Raw genomic sequence first — 11,358 nt, 5'->3', positions numbered from 1 at the left:
CAGATGGCTTCTGTTTTCTCAGAAAAGTATTATCTACTGATAATAAAATCTGGGAGTACTTGGTAATGGAAGGCAAAATAGGTAACATATCCACTAAAAGCATTTGGTGTCCTCCAAAGGTCCTTGATTTTAGCTGCATTTTCTCTCTCTCTGTCTCTCTGTCTCTGTCTCTGTCTCTCCCTCCCTCCCTCTCTCTCTCTTCTACACAGTGTCGATCAAATGTGGGTCTTTGGTGATAAAGGAATGAAGGAATGTTTAAAGCATTTGTTAATATTTTGCTTCTCTCGCACATTTTTATTTTATGACTTTTGCACACATTTTAATTTTCTTATCTGTTTATGCTACATTGTTTTTCCCTCTAAGGAAGTACAAACTTCTTGAGGTCAGGGACTGAAGGGGGAGGGGTTTAGGGTGCTCCTAGATGCACAGAGGCACCCCAAGATGGCAGGAAAAAGCCCAAATCGCGGTACGGATCTGCCTGAATGAATTCAACCCAGATCTTCCAGCCAGAGAAAAAGTTTATTAAAGATAAGCATATAGGCCAGACTCCAAAGGAACCAAAACATCAGTGATCTAAATGGGGCTAATGTAGTCAGGTGACCCTTGTAAGGACGAGCCAGTGAGGCAGTCTCAGCCTCTTGGGCATGAAGAAAGCTCAGCGTCTGAGTGGGGCCTGGGGTGGTTAGGCCACGTAATTCCCGTGAGGACGAGGGGGCTAGAGCCTCAGCCTCTAGGCTTGAGGACAGCTCATCGTCAGAATGGGGCAAAGATGAGTCTTAAGTACAGAAAGACTGGGGGAGTGGTCTAGGAGTGGCCAAGCAGTTTGGGGTGAGGGGAGGCAGGGCATAGGGAGATCTGGATAGGGGTGGCCAGCAAGCTGGGGTGAACGGAACACCTGGGTCCAGGACCTTGTGGCGCCTAGCTAGGATTAAGGGTGAGAATGGTCAGGATGGCAAAATAATGGAAGGAGAGGTCAGTTGAAGGGTCCAGGTTTGAATTTCTGTTTGGAATGTCTGACAGATTTGAACAGACAATGAGAATAGATAATGAAGGGAACTGGAAGGGGGGGAAGTCTGCTTTTCAAAGGGAAATAAGGCAGCTTCCAAAACTTTAAGGGTTTCCTGGGACTGGTAAACAAAGTGAAGCCAGGTTCTTTTCAGGGCCAGAGAAGAAAGATGCATTTGAATAAGCTTAAAAGGTGAGGCCAGGCTTTGGAAAAGGGCTTAACTATAAAACTATTAGTGGCAAAGATCTTGGCTTCTGAAACTGAATGAAACCCTCTTCAGGACTTTTTTATTTTTAGTGGTTTGTGTTTCTACAGTCATTTCCAAAACAATCATTTCCAGTGGTTGCTGAAAGACAGTGTTTAACAAATGCTAGTTGAATGACAAACAAACAGACAAACAAATGCCTAATGCAGGATTCAAACCCAGGTTTCTTTTTGCTCCCGGTTCATATTCCCTGTGCTACTTCATACTGCCCATGAATGAATGAATGAATGAATGAACGAACGGCTGCAGTTGGGGAATAACGCTGGAACCAGATTTGAGTTTCCTTAAGTACAAGAGCCCTGAATTTAGGAACTTGAGACTTCGCTGGTGAGGACCGGCCAGAGAGAAATGCGGCAGGAAAGTCCAACCCTTTTATTTCCTAACCCGTGACTCCCATGCATTGAATTAGGCCTAGAGTTTTCTGGAAAGCTCGAGGGCACCTGGTAACGATAGCAACACAGCCAAACAACCGGTCTAATTCAGCTCCTCCCCTCGCCCCCGGATGTTCTCGCCAATTGGTCGCAAGGACAGCCAATTCTCGGGCGGAGAGGCCAGCTTCTCGCTCAGCCATTGGCCGAGCGCGGCGAGGCGGGTTGGGGAGCACCGAGCTCAGCGAGTCTGAGGCTGCGCGGCGGCGCTGCACTTCCGGTTCGACTGCGGAAGGAAGGCGGAGGCGGCCGCAGGGAACCGTTGGAGCGGCCCCGGGAGTGGGAGAAGGGCCTGAACAGCGATCAGAGCGAGCGGCTGAGCCAAGGGGCCGGCGAGATGGGCGGGGAGCAGGAAGAGGAGCGCTTCGACGGCATGTTGCTGGCCATGGCCCAGCAGCACGAGGGCGGCGTGCAGGAGGTAACGGGGCCGCGGCGGGAGAGAGGGACCGGCCGCCCCCCACGTGCCAGAGGGCTCGCGGCGGTCAGGGCCCTCTTCTCCCCCCCCAGCCTTCATCCTCCCCATCCCCATTCCCATTCCATCTCTTTTCATCCTGGGCCTCAGATCTGCCCCCTCAAACCCCTCCGTGACCTGTTCTCCGGATCTCTGCCCTCCCCCCCCATCCTGGTCTCCGGGTCCCAAACCGATCTCCAGATCTTCTCCTTCCTAATCCTGGTTTCCAGAGTCCCCCCTCCCACTTTGATCTCCTGATCTCCACCCCGCCCCCTTCCTGGTTTCCAAGCCTCCCTCTTCCCCCCACCCCCATCCTGCTTCTGTCCCCCTCACCTTCACCATCCTGATCTTCAGTTTCACTCGCCCCACTCCCCCCACCTCAGTATTTTCCAAGATTCTCCTCCCATCCCTATTCTTTATCCTGATCTCCAGGTCTTTTCCCTCCCTCATTCCTCATCCCTGATTCCCTGCTTCTCCCCCTTCCCCCTCCATCTTGATCCCTTCCAGGTCTCTCCCTTGCCCCCATCCTGACTCCTTTCCAGGTCTCCCTTCTATCTGTGGTGTTACTGCTCTCTAGTTCCCTTCTCCATGCTGACACCTTCAACCACCTCCAGTCCCTTCATTATTCCCATACCCTTCACTTCCACCCTTGCATAGACAACTAGACTAAGGAGGCAGTTCGGTTTTTGTACTTACTTTGGGGTAGGGGAAGGCATGGCTTTTGTAGCCATGGGGGCCCATACACAAACAGCATTTTAAAATGAACCATTCAGCTTATATTGGAGGAGAAGGGTGGTTGTAGAGTGCCTGAGCAGGGACTAATACCTGGATTCAGGCCTGGAAAAAGGCTTCCTTGAGGAGGCTTCAGCTGGGATTGGAAGGAGGGAAAGGATGAGAGGAAGGAAGGAAGATCACATCCAAGATGGGCCTGGCTACTCAGGGCAAGTTGAAAAATTGAACAAGTCCATTATCAGACAAGTATTAAAAAACATTTAGAAGAATCCCAGCTATTTAACCTGTATCCTCAGCTCTCTCTCTCTCTGTCTTCCAGCTTGTCAACACTTTCTTCAGCTTCCTGCGACGAAAAACAGACTTCTTCATTGGTGGCGAGGAGGGGATGGCTGAGAAGGTGAGGTGTCAGGCTTTGGCTCCTCCCTTGGGGGCTCAAAATTAACCTGTTTGTGGCCTTGCCTCAGTACCCGCCGTGTACCGGGGCTCCCCTTTTGTTTGGGAAGTTGTTCTATTTTACAAAGCTTCTGTCCATCACTTCAAGTGCTTAATGAGACATTGAGGGTAGCATAGCCAGCCCTTCTCTGGTCAGAGCCCAAATGACCAACCATGAGAACTTTATATAGGATTACACAGTGCTAAGTGGTAAGAGTGAGGTCTGCTGAAACCCCAAAGGCCTTTTTGACTCCCAGGAGTGGTGAAGGTAGCAGCAGTGGCAGTAATTTTACATTTCATCTCTTTTGGTTTTTGTAATTTTAGAATGAGCTTCCTAGCATCATAGATGCAGAACCAGAAGGGCCCTTAGAGGTCATCTATTCTAACCCCTGTTATTTTACAGGTGAGGAAACTGAGTCTCAGAGAGGTGAAGGTGGTAAATGGCAGGGCTAGTATTTCACTGGATCAGATCTGCCTGCAAACCCTGGGCTCACTGCAGTGCTCACCAACCCGCCTTGGAAGTTAGCCTGACTGGCATTAAACCCAGCCCCTCTGGCCCCACATCCAGGGTTCTTTCCACTAGGCCACACTGCCTCCTATGATTCCTGAGGAAGGGATCTTGGACACCCAACAGATGAGGAAGCTGAGGCCCAGGGAGGAAACATGAATTGTCTAAGGTCACACAAGTAAAGAGCTAAGAGCATTTATTGTGTTCTTCTGGGCACTTGCAAAGATACAGTTTTAGAGAAAATATAGTGCAAGACTTCATAGAGATCTCTCTGGAGAGGTAAGGGGTGAGCACCAACAGAATTAACTGTAGTTTCACAAAGTGCTGTGAGATTTGTTGAGAAAGAATGCTAGGTGGATCTTCCACATGTATGGAGACAAAAATGTGGAGGTGGGAAAGTTTGGGCTGGGTCTGAGGCATTTTTTTTTTTTAAGGCAATTGGGGTTAAGTGACTTGCCCAGGGTCACACAGCTAGTAAGTGTCAAGTGTTTGGTCTGAGGTCGGATTTGAACTCAGGTCCTCCTGACGTCAGGGCTGGTGCTGTATCCATGGTCTGAGGTATTCTCACAGCTGTTCCATATGCTTTCTGAAGAGCTCTCTTTCTCATCAAGGCATATCCTTGTTCCTGCTGTCATGCAGTGTGTATAGAAGTCTAGCTGTAAACACTCCAGTTTTAAGTAATTGTCTTCTCATATTTGTCAAGTTAAGTCAGCAAGCTTTTATTGGCAACTCTGTGCCAGGCATATCCTGAGCTGGAGATGCAAAGAAAGGCAAAACACAGCCCCTGCCTTGGAGCCCACAGTCTGTGGGGGGGAGGCAACAGGCAGGTGGGGATGGACAAATAAGATGGATACAGGACAAATGGAAGGTAATGCACAAGAGAGAAAGGCCAAGCAGGTGGGGAAGGCTGAAAAAGCCTTCTTGCAGAATGTGGGATTTGAACTTGGCCTGGAAGGAAACCAGGAGACTGAAGAGAAGGAAGCACAGAGGACAGCCAGTGAAAGGTCAGTGGGTCATACCAAGGGTGCAAGGGCGGGGGGGGGGGGGGGGAGAGGGTGTGAGGGAGAGAGGAGTGTCAGTCAGACCTGGGCTTTAGGAAAATCACTTTGATGGCTGAGTGCAGGCTGAACTAAAATGGGAAGAGACTGGAGGCAGAGAGCCCAAGTAGCAGGGTATAATAGTCCAGGTGTGTAAGGATGAGGGCTTGCTCCAAGGTAGTGACAGTACAGGGAAGAGGATGTATTTGAGAAGTCTTATGAAGGGATAGTCGACAGGCCTTGGCAACAGATTGGATCTGGGGGTTAGGGGGAGAGAGGGAAGATTTGAGGATGAGCCTAAGGTGGGGAGCCTGGTAACTGGGTGGATGGCCATACCCTTGACAGTAACAGGAAAAGTGAAAAGAAAGAAGGAGGGGGCTTTGGAGGGAAGGTAATGAGTTCACTTTGGGACATGTTGAGATTAAGATACCTAGGGGATGTCAGTTTGAAATGTCCAACCGGCAGTTGGAGATGTGAGTCTGGAGGTCAGCAGAAAAGTCAAAGCAGGTTACGTAGATATGAGATTCATTAGCACAGAGATGATAATTAGATCACCAAGTGAAACAGTATGGAGGAAGAGAAGAGGGTCTGGGACGGAACCCTAAGGGACGCTTAAGGTTCACAGACTTATCCTAGATGGAGATAGCACGGAAGGAAACTGAGAAGGGGTAGGAGGAGAAGAATAAGAGAGCAGTGTCACCAAAGCCTTGAGAGATTACCAAGAAGAGGGTGATCAGCAGTTTCAAAGGCTGAAGAGAGGCCAGAAAGGATGAGGATTGAGAAAAGGCCATTGGATTTGACAAGTGAGAGATCATTGGAAACTCTGGAAGGATGGGGGGGCGGTGTCATCAGGAGCCAGACGGAAGAGAGTTAAGAGAGTGAGACAGAAGCACGTGGGAGACCCCGATTGTGAATGGACTTCTCGAGGTTAGCCTCAGAAGGGAGGAGAGAGAGGCTGACAAGAGGGACGGACATGGGCGTCTTACAGGAGGGTTTGTGGAGGAAGGGGGAGATGGGTATGTTTGTAGGCAAGAAAGAGCAACCAGGGAGACAGGAAGAGAGAGAGTAAAGATTGGTGGGAAGTCTGCTGGAGGAGACAGGAATAAATGGGGTCACCTGTGTGTGTAGTGGGCTTTGCCTTGGCAAGAAGTTTCACCTAATTCTGTGAGATCATGGCAAAAGGCATCTGACTGATGTGAGAGGAGGGAACGGGTAAGAGGGAGCTCTCAGCAAATGGCTTCACATTTTCTAGTGTGTCATGGGAAGATAATGTTTGTTAGTACTTAGCTCCCCAAAAGCTGAAAATCAACAAAATCACTTTTATTGACTTCTTCATTTCTACAGTTATTTAAAGACTGCTTTGCTGATTCTGCCTCATCTCCTGTCTTTCAATCTTAATTCTTGGCACATATACCCTCCCAGACCAGCTGCCTCACTCATACCTGGCCAGGAAAGCCTGTCAATGAGTGAGAAGAGTCTTGGAGTCACAAAAGTCCCTTTCCTTCCCTCGACCTGAGCTTCCATGAAATCTGAAATGAGAAGGTTGGACCTCTAAGGTCCATTCCAGCATGAAGTCTGGGATCTTGGGATCCTGTCTGAAACGAACCAAAGGCATCTTGAGGTCTGAGGACTGGCTCCCGAGATGTTGAGATACTGGGCCAGTCACTCATCGGTACGCCAGGCCCCGTGGTGGATGCTGTGGTACAGAGCCACTAGCAATGGAGCCCCCTCTCAAGGAGAGGATGGAAGAGGTTCAAGGGAAGACAGCCGGTTGTCCTGCGCTTTGTTGAACATACTGAGTAGCATTAGAAATTCTCCCCTTTCCCAAACAGAATTGTCCACATCGTCCCCGGCCATCAGCAGAGATGGCAGGTATTCCACGGCTCACTTTGACGTGGCCAAGCCAACGGGCTGTGGATGTTGTGGGAAGGACACAGGCTTATCTTTGCAGCTCTCCCTCTTGACCTTGGGCAAGTCACCTCTGTCTCTGGGCTTCGGTTGCCTTCTGTGTGAGATGAGGGGGGGTTGGGCTTGGGTAACTCTGAGGCCTTTCTTTGTGTCAGCGGTCAATGGATGTGCTTTGTACGACATCTTTTAGGTCTGGCATGAATGTCCTATTTTCCCTCCATTAAAATGTAATTTAGATACAAAACGTGTTCCTGAAAACAACATCCAGAAGAGTCGAGACGATATCCTTATGTTCTGCTACGTTGGTCCCCAAGTCTTTGTTTCTCGTGCCTGGCCGTCATTTCCTTTGCTGGCTGTCCATCTCTGCCAGACGCTTGGGAGCTCAGCTGCTCCACGCTCTTTGTTTCTGTTACTCTGGTCCTCGCATCTCTCTTCCTGGCTCTACTCGCTTCAGTCCGCATCAGCTCCTGTAATCTTTCTGTATTTCTCTGAATTCCTTGGGTTTGTCTTTGCTTCGTTGTCATTGGAATGTGGCACGTGAACACTTCTCCCCTCCGTTCAGTATTCTGGTGAACCCGACTCTGTTTCTGGCCTGTTCTTTCAGATAGTTTTAAAAACGTGGATTTCAGTCTTGTTGGAAGTATTCCATCACTTTGGAACATGGGTCTGTCTCCATTTTGTTCCCCATATTTCGTATGATTTTGAGGAATGGATTTGCTGCCCTCCCTCAGTCCATGATGTTAGCCAAATCACCTTCCCTCTCCAAGCCTCCATTTCCTCATCTCTAAGATGATGATAATAGCGGTAGCACCCACCTCCCAGGGTTGTCATGAAGTGAGCTGATGGAGGAAAAGCACCAGCTGAACGCTGGACTGCGAAACTCTATGTAAGGCTTGGTTGTCATTGGGCATTGCCGTGCTGAGCCCTCCAAGGTGGGACTGGACAAATTCAGATTAGCAAGTGGTCCCTAGGGATTCCATCCTGGCACCACGGGTTTGTTTTGGTTTGATTTTGGTTTTGGTTTTCAGTTTTTTGGCTAAGCCTTGCTTGAGTTAGAGGCCTTGGCCTTCCTCACCTCATGAGGCTGAGAAGTAGTCCTGTTGCCCAGGTTAGCAGATGGGTTGAAGGGATCCATTCCCCTCATTAAAGGTCCTCTTCCTGAGGTTGGCCTTTCCTGGGCGCCTGTGCTAAGCTGCCACCCCCTCAAACTCCCTGGCCCAGAGTTCTCTGAGAGGCCTGCAGCTAGAGCCTGGCTGCCGGGCAGGGCTTCTGCACTGTGCCATGTGGGGGCTGCAGCTGTTAGAGGAGACATATTTGACCACAAAAGTTTGGTTTTGAGTCCTAGCTCTGCCGCTTAGCACTTTGAACTCTTTGGCCAGTTACGGGCCAGGCTGCTCAAGTCTCCCCCCACCTCCACATTGATCAGGTATGGAGAATAATGGGGATTAAACTGCCCAGAGTTGTGGCAGAAGTGCTGGGAAAACCCTCCAGAGCCACGTCAGGGCCAGAAGCAAATTGGGAGCTCTGACCCACTGCTCTGCTCTTAGCCATCCAAATGGAGCTGAGAAGGGAGCCCCAGGCCCATCTGCTGAGCCTGTGGGTGCCACCAGAGACACCGGAAGAAGGGCCACAGGACAGAAGGGAAGAGAACGGCACATCATGGAGGCCAGCAAGAGTGACTGAATGCTGGCAGAATTCTAGAGTGTGTTCTCAAGGAGGGTGTGTGCAGGGAATGCCTAGAAGTGGGGATACTGTGATCAGAAAGTAGCAGCTCAGCTCCCTCAAACCCATGCCAGACAAGACTGATCTCCTGACTCTGGCAGATTAGGGGATGTGTAGTGGGGTATTTAGCACATTTACAAATGACCCAAAATTGGGGGGACAAGCAAAAGCCCAAATAGTCTCCACACTGGCAGTCAGAATCAGATGAGATCAGATAGAGTTGGGGTGAATATAAAGGCTTAGACCAGTCCAGAAAATCAACTTCTGAAGTCCAGTGGTGAAGCATTGCTAAATACCAGTTCATCTGAAAAAGGGTCTGGGGGTTAATGGCTTGCCAGCTTAGTGTGAGTCAGTAATATTAGAAAGCAGCCAGAACAGTGACTGTAGCCTCAGGCTGCATTAGAAGCCATCTAGAGGCCAAGCCAGGCAGGGCAGGAAGATAAGTAATACACTGATTCCTACCCTGATGTAGCCGCATCTTCAGGACTTGGATGAGATGGTGAAGGAGCTGGGGATGGGGAGCCTGGAAAGGGGCACCTGGGGTGGGGTGGGGATAGAAGAGTGAGCCCCAACTCTGACATCCTGTGTTCTGAGGGCCCTCCCAGGTCTGACATCCTGTGTTCTGAGGGCCCTCCCAGCTCTGACACCCTGTGTTCTTAGGGCCCCCCAGCTCTGACATTCTGTATTCTAAGGGCCCTCCCAGTTCTGACATTCTGTGTTCTTAGGGCCCTCCCAGCTCCGACATTCTGTGTTCTTAGGGCCCTCCCAGCTCTGACAGTCTGTGTTCTGAGGGCCCTCCCAGCTCTGACAGTCTGTGTTCTGAGGGCCCTCCTAACTCTGATACCCTGTGTTCTAAGGCCCCTCCCAGCTCTGACATTCTGTGTTTTCGGGGTTATAAGCTTTAGGCTGTGTCCTATACAAGATAGCTATGGGCTGGGATGAGCAGGGAAGGCTTTCTGGGCTTTGCGCTGGGCCTTGGAGGGTGGATAGGGTTGGGTTGGCTCTTCCTGAGGTACCAGAGCAGTGATGCAGAAGGATGCAGAGGAGGGGGAAAGCTCGAGCTCTCCCATCTCAACTGTTTTCAGGCATCACCTCTATCTTTTCTTCTCCAGCTCATCAATGAGACATTCCGCCACCACAACCAGTTGGCCCAGAAGGGGCGTCGAGAGAAGCAGGCGAGGCAGGAAGCTGAGCGGCGAGAAAAGGCTGAGCGAGCGGTGCGACTGGCCCGTGAGGCCCAGCAGGAGGCCTCTGGGCCCCAGATCAAGGAGCTGACGGACGAGGAGGCCGAAAGGCTCCAGCTGGAGATTGACCGGGTGAGACAGAGGCCCAGGGCCTGATGGCACAGTGTGCATGGGTGGTCAGGCCAGGGCACCCTGGCACACAATGCTTGTTTTTTTTTCCATAGAGGAAGGGCGAGGAAAACAATCAGAAGGGGGACGGACCAGCTCAGCCCTTGAACAGCTCCAACTCAGCGGTGAAACAGGTGAAGAATCAGGCAGGGCATCAGATGGCCAGTGTCTTCACTGCCCCCTCACCCCAAGGGCTTTGTTATCAGTTTATTTTTCACACTGCCCCTTTCCTAAATGCACTGGAAGAGCCTTGGCCATTCTAGATTTCTAGTTCCACTTTGCCAGGAACAGATTAGGCAAGTCATTTTCTCTCTCGAGGCCTTAATTTTCTCATCTGTAAAATGGGGATAATTCCTACCCCATCTGTTTCCCAGATCTGTCATGATGAAATGAATATAGTTGATTTAAAGGCACTTTTTAAACTGTAAACGTCTCCTGTGGGAGGCAGCTGGCATAATGGATGGAGAGCTGGGTTCAGGTCCTCCCTCTGACCCCTGCTGGATGTGACCCTGGGCACACCTCTCAGGGTTCTAGGCAAGTTGACCTGCAATGGTAGAAAGTGTCCTCCCCCAGAAGTTTCTGTATCATGAACCAGTGGAAGGTAGTCCTATCATGGTGGGCCTTCCCCATATGGAGGTGGGCCGCCAAGCAGCCCCTCTCAGAGGCTGGATTGGCATCAGAACTCCAGGGCAGGCCTCCCATGCCTTAGTCTGCGTCAGGGGAGGGGGTACACGCCAGATAAAATGGCCAGTCTCTGATGAAGGAGGTGAGTGCAGTCCTGGCCATCTCTGAGCTCTGCCTTCTGGACGTGGCGAACTCTGCAAGGCCACGTCATGGTGTTCCTCATTCTTCTCTAGCCCGTGGTATTGCACAGACCAGGCTGGCTCTTTCTGCGAGGGTGTCCCATGGGGATGGGGTGGAGGTGGGCAGGGGAGGCAGGCAGGGGAGCCAGGAGTCTGACCTCTGGTTCTGAGCAGGAGGCTGATGATGACGAAGAGGAGGAAGATGAAAAGGACAAAGGGAAACTGAGACCTAACGCAGGCAATGGAGCTGACCTCCCCCACTACCGGTGGACACAGACCCTGTCTGAGTTGGATGTGAGTGGTCAGGGAGATGGGCATGGAGGGGGACTCCTTGCAGCAAACAGGCCTCATCTCCTGTCACGTCCCATCCTCAGCTGGCCGTGCCCTTCTCTGTGAGCTTCCGACTGAAGGGCAAGGACGTGGTCGTGGACATTCAGCGGCGGCATCTGCAGGTGGGGCTGAAGGGGCAGCCCCCACTCATTGCCGGTGAGCTCTACAATGAGGTCAAGGTGGAGGAGAGCTCCTGGCTCATTGAAGATGGCAAGGTGGTGACAGTGCACCTGGAAAAGGTGGGGCCCTAGCAACTGTCTGTCCCCCTGGTGGCAATTAGGGAGGCTGAGGAAGCAGGCGGAGGTTTGGGGGGGATTAGAGAGGCCGAGGAGGCAGGGGGATGTTTGGGGGGTGCCCTAGGGAAGCTGAGGAGGCAGGGAGAGG

At 51.2% G+C, this 11,358-nt stretch overlaps 1 protein-coding gene across 1 annotated transcript; it reads left to right on the top strand.

Moving 5' to 3' along the window:
* Positions 1-1,925: 1,925 nt before the first annotated feature.
* On the top strand, positions 1,926-11,250 carry LOC114037521 (nuclear migration protein nudC-like). Its single transcript, XM_027854446.1, has 6 exons — positions 1,926-2,117; positions 3,202-3,279; positions 9,602-9,805; positions 9,898-9,975; positions 10,819-10,938; positions 11,019-11,250. The coding sequence occupies exons 1-6, from the start codon at positions 2,037-2,039 to the stop codon at positions 11,223-11,225; spliced, it is 768 nt and encodes a 255-aa protein (XP_027710247.1). The 5' UTR covers positions 1,926-2,036; the 3' UTR covers positions 11,226-11,250.
* Positions 11,251-11,358: the final 108 nt, after the last annotated feature.

Source organism: Vombatus ursinus, unplaced genomic scaffold (genome assembly GCF_900497805.2).
Source record: "Vombatus ursinus unplaced genomic scaffold, bare-nosed wombat genome assembly UNPS02010436.1, whole genome shotgun sequence".
NCBI classification, from domain to species: domain Eukaryota; kingdom Metazoa; phylum Chordata; class Mammalia; order Diprotodontia; family Vombatidae; genus Vombatus; species Vombatus ursinus.
The sequence above is the reverse complement of the archived record's forward strand: the minus strand, read 5'-3'. Positions and strand labels throughout refer to the sequence as shown.